The sequence below is a fragment of the Curcuma longa genome, chromosome 9 (assembly GCF_044706935.1).
Source record: "Curcuma longa cultivar G26 ecotype Majalengka, Jawa Barat chromosome 9, ITB_CL_G26_1.1, whole genome shotgun sequence".
Classification (NCBI taxonomy): Eukaryota; Viridiplantae; Streptophyta; class Magnoliopsida; order Zingiberales; family Zingiberaceae; genus Curcuma; species Curcuma longa.
The window spans coordinates 5973690-5983278 of record NC_133869.1 but is presented as its reverse complement, the minus strand read 5'-3'; the positions used below and the strand labels follow the sequence as shown (position 1 = coordinate 5983278).

At 35.7% G+C, this 9589-nt stretch overlaps 1 protein-coding gene across 1 annotated transcript; it reads left to right on the top strand.

Annotated features, from left to right (window-relative positions):
* The first annotated feature begins 5685 nt into the window (after positions 1 to 5685).
* LOC141835296 (uncharacterized) lies at positions 5686 to 6617 on the top strand. The gene is made up of 2 exons (XM_074722734.1): positions 5686 to 6212; positions 6402 to 6617. The coding sequence occupies exons 1-2, from the start codon at positions 5724 to 5726 to the stop codon at positions 6405 to 6407; spliced, it is 495 nt and encodes a 164-aa protein (XP_074578835.1). The 5' UTR covers positions 5686 to 5723; the 3' UTR covers positions 6408 to 6617.
* The last annotated feature ends 2972 nt before the right edge of the window (positions 6618 to 9589 follow it).

Sequence of the window (9589 nt, the reverse complement as noted above, 5' to 3'; positions counted from 1 at the left end):
GTCCTAGACCCATGTATTGTATCATAATTTTAACTTAGCAAGGTAATTTGCAAATGACGTAGGATGTTGTTCACCTAATCTATCATATCTACCATAGTATTCACTATCACGATATAATTTAAAAGCCTTAATCTTCTTAGCAAGTTAATTTGCAACTTCGACTTTGAAGATTTTGAACATGTTCAGGGATTGCGATTTCTCATGAATAAGGTACAAGTATCCATATCGAAAATAGTCATCTATAAATCTTATAAAGTATGTTTAGGGTTGTCTTCTCCTTGATATACTCACTGTAGATTTCAAAATCTGACATATCAAGGGATCGGAATCGAGAATTCCTAGTGACATTAACCTTTTTAAGGGTTGTTTAGATATATTTCCTAAATGTCTATGCCACAATATGGATGAATTCTCATTTGTCACATCAAGTTTCACACCTATGTTATACATTACAATAATATCCGTATGAGTTTTAGTGTATAATCTATATAGTTTGTCAATTATGGAACCAGTACCACAAAAAAAATTTTAAAAAAAGAAATGATACTTACCATGAAATGGTAGCATGAAATTGTAGAATGACACTCACAATTGCATGCAGTGGGTCCCACTGCATGTCAATAGGACCCACTGTCAATGTGAGTGTCATGCTATGATTTTATGCTACAATTTCATGTTGTGTATCACCACTCTTTTAAAAAATATTGAACTTTCCATTTCCAAATAAACAAGTGTATCTGGATTTATCCAAACATGAAATAGAAATTAAGTTCCATCTAAATGATAGCACTACAAATATATTTTTCAAATTCAAAAGTATTGTATTCCCTAAACAAACTCTAAAGACACTTATTACCTCTATTTTCACTTTCTTGTCAGTTCCCGTATAGATGAATTTTTCCGTATCAATTGGCAGTTGGCTTCAAAGGTAACCCTACATAGTTACACTTATGTGAGTAGTTGTACTTGTATCTATTCACCAAGTGTTAATAGGTACAGTAGTTAGGTTGACTTCTGAACTGATAAAGTTAAAAAGTTTACCTTTCTTGACTTGTCAATTAACAAATCTGGGACAATCCTTCTTTATGTGACCTTTCTTTCTACAAAAGTAACAAGTTAGGTTCAAATCTTATTGCTTTTGTATCTTATGTCCTAAAACCCCAATCATTATAAGTTGTTTATCCTTACTTTTACTCTTATTATTGTTTTCTTCTTATTCGAATATTGAGATAAAGATGCAAAGTGAGCACTGTGAGATGTGTAGTACATTAATCTCTCTTCCTCCTATACACACTGGGTTATAAACTTATTCATGTTGGGTTGCAAGGGTGCAAACATAGTCTCACGTCTAAAGTACATGAAAAAGATCATGGGGTTAAAAGGATGAAAAGTATCTCCATTGGTATGAGGCCTTTTAGGGAGAGCCCAACAACAAAGTCATGAGGGCTTAGGCCCAAAGTGAACAATATCATACCATTGTGGAAATATTTTGATTCCATCGGTACTAACAAGTGGTATCAGAATGAGACCGCTCTTCATCGGACTAACCACCGGATGAGCCATGATCCAGATCTAACAATGTGGTTTGAACCTTAAACAAAGAAAGTGGGTGCTCCCGTGTCTGAATCAAGAGAACCAGACACCAGGTGAGAAGTCTTAGTAGGTCGGGTGGACCGAGGGGCAAAAAGTCCTAGTTGCGACTATGTGGGAAGTCCTAGTAGGTCGGATTGACTGAGGGGCAAAAAGTCATAGCTGCGGCTAGGTGGAAAGTCCTAGTAGGTCGGGTGGACCGAGGGGCAAAAAGTCCTGGTGGGTCGAGGATTCAGACATCAAAAACGACGTTGAGGGGGGTCTGTGGTCCTTTGTTTGAGGGGGAAATTGTTGGGGGTGCAAACATAGTCCCACATCTAAAGTACATGGAAAAGATCATGGGGTTAAAAAGATAGAAAGTATCTACATTGGTATGAGACCTTTTGGGGAGAGCTCAAAAATAAAGCCATGAGGGCTTAGACTCAAAGTGGATAATATCATACCATTGTGGAGATATTTTAATTCCATCGGTACTAACAATTTAGTGTTTATTTCTCCTTTTGAATATTATTGTTAATCTTAAAAGGAGTGAACTGTGTAGACAGAGAGATTAAGACAAGATTTACATGTATGCTTTTGAACATTAAGTTTTAGTATCATAAGTCTTGCAACCAAATTTGACATTTCCATGATGTACTCTCTTATGCCACCCTTTCCGTTATACCGCATGAACACCAACTTCATAAGAAGTGTGGTAGTCTCAACCTTTTCATTTGAGGTGAATCAGTCTGTTAACTTCTTAAGACCTTAATGAAAGTTTTGGCATCCTCATTCTCTGTTATCAAACCCCTAATACATTCCGGAATAAACATCTTCATGATTGCAAGACTCATGCGATTCGATCGCTTCCACTTTTCAAAGATCATCTTTTGATCCACAGTCAAATCACTAGATAAAGGTGCAAGACGATTGTGCCTAAATACAAAATCTAGATTCATACAGTCTAGTAATACCATAATATGCTCTTTTCATTGACCATAGTTTGTGAGTATGTGGATGTTGTTTAGATTGGTAGAGATATTAAAAGTGCTAGATAAACAAAAATAAAGAACATAATTCAATTTAACAAACAAGACATACATCTTTATAGTTGTGCAATAACAATATATAACAAATAAAACATGCAATTTTATGAGTATTAATTGAGATGTCTAATGCAACATTACATTAAATTTTTGGACTAAAATATAATTTACTAGTGGTACTCACCAAATAACTCATAATCACCTTCATCTACCACATAACCCCCCTTTCTTTGGACTGACACATTATGCGCATGATAGTTTATTTATGAGTTTCTTTAGTTAGTTTATGTTTTTAATAATCACTCACAATACTTTTAATCTGCTACATAATGCTCCTTCCTTTGGTACGACATACTACATGCATGATTTAGAAGCCAAACTAGATTTGTGATCTTCTTTAAACATGCATCCGATATAAAGAATAACTTTCCTTTAAATCAACCATCATTAGCATAGATATACATCCCTCTACAGAAATACTCTAAGTCTCTTCAATAGTTCTTACTTTGGCAATAGTATTGACTTGACTAAGTAGAAAGCACAAAGAAGAATCTAGGAAAAAACTATTGAAAATGTTGCTATTCAGCTATTAGTCAATTGTATCAGATATCAATTGACTGATACTGCCAACAGTCGATTCTCCATGTTCGCCAATCGACTAGCACACTACATGTGCCAAGTTCTTGATACACCAGTGGATTGGTGTTGAATGACAATCGATTGATCTACAACAATTGAATCTGTCAATTGAATCAAAAAGTTTTTATGCTTGAGTCATCAAGCAATAGTCGGTTGGTACCTTATAACAATCGACTGATGGTACTTAGTAGAATGCTCTAGTCAAATTCAGATAACATTATGTTTCTGACTTCGAGCACATCAGTTGACTTGGACTTGATAATCGACTGATTGAATTAGTCGGATGCTCCAGTCAAACCTGATAACATTCTGTTTGTGACTTCCCAAGCATCAGTTGATTGAGACTTGATAGCAATCGACTGATGGAATAGTTGAATGTTCCAACCGAACCTGATAATATGAGTTAGGGCGCATCAATCGACTGATGAAATTAGTCGAATTCTTCAACGAATTGATAACATTCTGTGCCCAACCTTATGAGCAATAGTTGATTGAGATTCTATATCAATCGACTAATAATATTAGTCGAATGATTCAGGCGAATCAGATGACATTCTATTCACGATTTTAGACACATCAGTCGATTGAGACTTAATAGCAATCGACTGATGGAATCAGTCGAATACTTTAGTCGAGTTAGATATCATTTTGTGTCCGAATTTCTTGCTAACAGTCAACTTGTATTCTTTATCAGTCGATTAATAGTCGCAAGAGTCAGTTTTTGCTGCTCACATGCGATAGTTTAGCTCGAGCATGGCGTGGAAAAATCTAATTCTGCCGTCGTTCTTCGTGTTCTTCGTGAAATAAAGCAAAAAATATTTGAAATGTAGGTAAAAACTTAGTCTATCCAATGCTATAATTGATGAATATACATCGATTCATTCATCCAAATAGAATTAAATGCACAATCAATATATATATTCTCTAAATCATCGAAAATAATCCTTATGCCTTAAAAGACAATAATAAGTTAATCTTAAACTCTGACATCAGTTGAAAGCATATGTTTTATCAAAAAAAATAAAGGATGTATCTACATGATCTAATTATCATTGTTTATAAGGCTACATTGGATAGAAATTAAATGCAATGGCAACCAAAGGGATGACCTTAATTTAGAGCCAATGTCACTGAGTCTTACTTGTTGTCGGAGTTTCTACAAGCGTGCAATGATCAAAATTCCTTCTCAACGGCAGAAAAGAAGAGGAAGAAGAAGGGTCAATCATTCATCAAGATGCTCAAATCAAATGTTGACCTATCCCTTTTATACTTGACCCTTCTATAGGGGGCATCCATCATAAAATACATAATCCATCAACAACCGATTAATATTAACTATATCTAGTCAGGTTATTGGATCTACATGCATATTAAATCCACGTTCAATATCTAATTATGATTTAATATTTTTAATAATAATTAACCGTGTGTTAATCAATTGTATAAGTCCATTTATAAAGATTTAAGCCTATCGACGTTGACTTAATATTTCAAGCAAGTCCTTCGTGCCTTTGCCACTCCTGTTGTCTCCATATGCCCATTAAAGACACTTGAATGCAATAAAGAATAGGGGACAAAGAATCAGGTTGGTAGTTGGTGTTTCAGATCTGAAAAATAGTATGAATTCATATGGAAAATGAAGTTTAATTTAGAAATTTTTGATTTTGCCCTCATCATGCTTATCAGGCTAATCTTTGGTTTTAAATGAATTGGCCCGAGTCGTCGATCAGTCTGATCTGAGTTCATGTTCTTCTATTCATCCCTCGGTAGATTGGACTCAACGAGACTCATTCAATTGGAACAAATTGATTCAATCAATCGAGAGTAAACTCAAAATATTCATCTAGAATTGACACAAATTAAAGCAATCAATCAGTGTTAAGTCGCATTCCATTTAATCAATGCAGTAGGAAGTAGCTGAGGATATTTTTCCTATTTTTTCCATTTATTTGAAAATACAAGTTAATTTGGATGGATCAACCAATCAAATTGTACGGATTAGAAGGTCATTTAATTCAATTATTCCGGTTACTAATACTCATCGATGGCAAGACTTTTATATACCAATAATCACAATTATTTTAAAATTATTAAATACGGCATGGGGCTGTGCAAATTTATCTCTAAGTTGGCTCTTAACTCACCTATAAATTTCATTTAAAACTCTCTTTTGTCCACTACATCTCTAAGTTTGCACAGAACGTAGCACGTGATTTGGTCAAGACAGGTGGACCGCTCGTCGATTTCAGCCATAAATTTAAAATAGACACCTTCCCGCCACCCTAATTGCACCAGCAATCCGTACCTGCCTTTCGAATTACAATAGCGACGGCGTGGAAGCGGGACCATGTAATTAAATTAGGTTAGAAATGCGGGTACAATAATAGAGAGTAGAAACAAGGTCGAGCAAGCTATTTATACTCTCTCGTGAGCGAGAAAAGTATCCGGCTCATCGGCACCGCCCAAGGCATGGCTGCTCCGATCACCTTCCGCCTCGTCTCCGCCGCCGTTCCCCTCCTCCTCGTCCTCCTATCCGCTGGCAGCGTCACCTGCGATGAGGACGCACATGACTACCTACCCGTCTATGGACTCCCCAAGGGGCTCCTCCCCGACTCGGTCGTGAACGGCTCGCTCTCGGAGAACGGCGAGTTCGTGGTGGAGCTCGCGGCGCCGTGCTACATCCAGTTCAGCTACCTCGTCTACTATGAGAAGATCATCCGCGGGAAGATCTCCTACGGAGCCATCAAGGATCTCTCCGGGATCCAGGCCAAGCACTTCTTCTTTTGGGTCTCCCTCACTGCCATCGAGGCGCATCCGGCCGACGGCACCATCGAATTCAAGGTCGGATTCCTTTCCGAGTCTCTGCCCGCGAGCGAGTTCGATAGCATCCGACAGTGCAAGGCCAAGGCTTTCGGCCGCGGGTTCTTCCCTGAAGAGGTGCTTCCGGCCATTTCAGAGGTCAGTTGCTTTAATTTCCTTGATTTTTCTCGATTGTTATTGTACGATTGCTTGTTTTAATCCTTTTTTCTCTTATGTTTAACTTAATTATTGTTATGAAACACATGTTTTAAGATTGGTTTTATCAAAGATTTGTTGCTTAATTTTTCTCTTGCTGTTCGTTAAAGATTTTTTTCTTTTACTCTGCAGGTTTAAATGCTGCCACCCCTTACCATCAAATCTGGCTGTTTCTTTCCCAAGTCACCATGTTTTGTGAACGTATATCTGGAGATTGTGTGAATAAGGTGTATAGATTTGCACCATGAGACCACTCTGTATCTGTGTATCTCTGTGTATCCATTGAACTATTTCTTTCGATGTCAAAGTTCTTTCTCAGTAATAAATGATAATTTAATGTCATTTTAATATTATCTCGAGTGCCATGTTCTGAAGGGTAAAATTTGATGACTACATTTCTAATTAATTAGTCTGTAATCTGAATATCAAAATATTATTTACTACTAACTAGTATTATTAGCTTTCAATATTTATTATTTATAACCTTCATCTTCCTAGTTCAATAATTTTAAAATAACTTCCCTAACTATAATCTCTAACCATCTTCCTATGATCATGCCATTATTATTAGGCAAATATAAAAAGGCATCCCAAATTATATAAATCAGCAAATGAGCTTTCTATTTAAAAATAAATAAAACAGCGTCTCGTTAGATTTTCCCCCCAATAATCCTTCTTATTTCAATGTTGCATGCAACAACTATATATTAGTTATTACAATGTGTAAAAGCTATCGAATAGCTATTACAATGTACCAAAAAATTTTATTATAGTATTGAATCAACTACATAGGAGTTTTCAATTATTTTAAAGTGATTTTGATTGGTTTAAAATGATTTTGATACAGTTTAAATAATTTTGATAAATTGGTAAAGAATATTGTGATATAATAATATTTAAAATTTAAAATTTAAAATTTTAAAGTTTAAGATTTATAATTTAGTTATAATTATGTAGCAACTATCTAAGAGTGATTTTGACAACTTAAAGTATTTTGATTAAATTTAAATAATTTTAACTGAATTAATAAAGAATATTTTGATAGAATATTACTATATATAATAATTTTTGATTAAAATAAAATATATGTTTTTTTATATTATAGCAACGGCTGAGTAGTTGCTACTATAACTAGCTAATGTATAGTTGTAACTAAACCCTAAAATAATACTAAACTTTCAACACTATTATATCAAAATATTCTTTACTAACTTAATCAAAATTATTTAAACTTATCAAAATCATTTTAAATTAATCCAAATCACTCTAAAATAGTTGTATAGACTACTAAGTAACTGTTATAATGAAAATATTACATTAGATGTTATACATTGTAGCAGCTATAAAGTAATTTTTATACATTGTAACAGTTATAAAATAACTTTTTCGGCCCCAAGTCGTAACATAGACGAGGCACATGGTATTGCTAGCGTAATGGTCATGGGTCAATTCTAGAAAGTGATTGTTGGTGCAGGGAGAGTTTTGATAATGATAAAGAGTTCAAGTTTGAAAAGTGGACTAATAATTAAGCTGAATTGAATGTGCGGGTAGCACCGAGAAGTCCTAGTTGTGGCTATGCAAAGGAAGTTCTGATCTGGAGGATTGGACAAGGAAGTTCTGATATAAAGGAATAGACAAGGAATACCTGATTTGGAGGATTGGATAAGAAAGTCTTGATCTGGAGGATTGGGTAAGGAAGATCTAGTTTGGAGGGCTGGACAAGAAAGTCCTAGTCAGGAGGACTTGACAGGAAGTCTTAGCAGATCATAGTACCGGACGAAAAGTCTAAGCGGGTTTAGAGGATCGGACGTCTAGCAGTGGAAGTCCTAAGAGTCGATGATCAAGACTGAGTAAAAGTCCAACGAGTCTGAAGGACCGGGTTGACAAAAGGTAACTTCTCCCAAGTGAGGTGGGTAAGGACGTGTTTTTGGTAAGGGGAACAGTAGACGTCGATTTGATCTAGAGTTTCACTGGAGACCTAAAGTCAAGATCAAATAATTTACCAAAACTATTTTTTTTTTGTTTAGTTTGTTTATGGACTAACTTGTTATGCAAGAATGGAAGGCTGAAACTTTGTATTTCATGCACCCTTATTTGGATTTAAGCCAGACACCCAGAAGGAATCCAAGTGCTCTGACGGTAACCAAACGGGCTAGCAAGACAGATGAGGTGGCAGAGTTCCAGTGGTCGGGACACCTTTACTTCCAAGTGCCCGGAGAGGTTCTAGGGGTTCAGATTTGGATAAGACATTGTGGAGTCAAAGTTGATCCGACAACCTCCGTGTCAGCATCCAGGCGTTCGGAAGGGATACAAGCGTCCGGAAGATGCCGAGTCAGCATCGGAAGTGAATCGACGAGATAATGTGGAGGTGCCTAGAAGAATTTCTAGGCTTTCAGATCAGCCTTTATAAGCAGCTGTAAGGGAAGCCCTAATATTAACTTTATACTCTTCTACGACGACCTCCTGTGCGCAAACAACCAATCCAAAATATTGTCGTAACGCCGATGAGCTGCATCGACTTCTGCGCTACAATTCTATTCTTGTAGTTGGTAAATTTACTTAATTGCTTGTGTGTTTAATCTCTTAGGACTGTAACAATTTACTGTTCCTAATCCATTTTTGTAAAGCAAAAAATTCCTCCTCATAAGAGTGGAGTTTCATAGTGAATTGCCCATCGGAAACGATCACGGATTGTGGGCCTTGGAGTAACAACTTGTGATTGTGAAACAAGTAAACAAAAGTATCATTATTTCTTACTTTTTGTTGCACTTTCTATTTTCACATATTTTCATACTCTGATTTACGCATGAACTTATTAATGAATGAAAAAGCGATAAAGCATTATTCATCCCTTTCTAGCGCTCTAACTCAGTCTTACATTGATGACCTAGGGTCGATTCCACCATGCGCCTAACGCCTGTATACCTGAATGAACCTCCCTTCATATCCATGAAGTCAACTCTAGGGAGGACGTTGAGATAGCGGATCTACCTTTTGATAAAGTAACTTTTACACTAGTAAGTTATAATAAGACTATAAATAAAGAACAACGTTATAGTAGCTATTCAGTAGCTTCTACATGTTATAACAATTACTCGATACTTCTACACGATGCAGTTACGCTACCCGTAACTACTAGAATAATGTTAGAATAAGGATATTTTTAATATAAAATATCTAATGAAGCGGCCCTTTAAATTTTTAAAAAAAAAAGAGATTTACACTTTTATTTTATGTCCATTATTATTTTCATATGTGATGCAAGCTAGTGGACTTAGGCACTTATATTATACTTGTTTTGTATTTATTTTTTGAAATAT

Bases quoted from the DNA above. Each gene is read 5' to 3' on its own strand.
- LOC141835296 (XM_074722734.1), top strand. From the start codon at position 5,724: ATGGCTGCTCCGATCACCTTCCGCCTCGTCTCCGCCGCCGTTCCCCTC.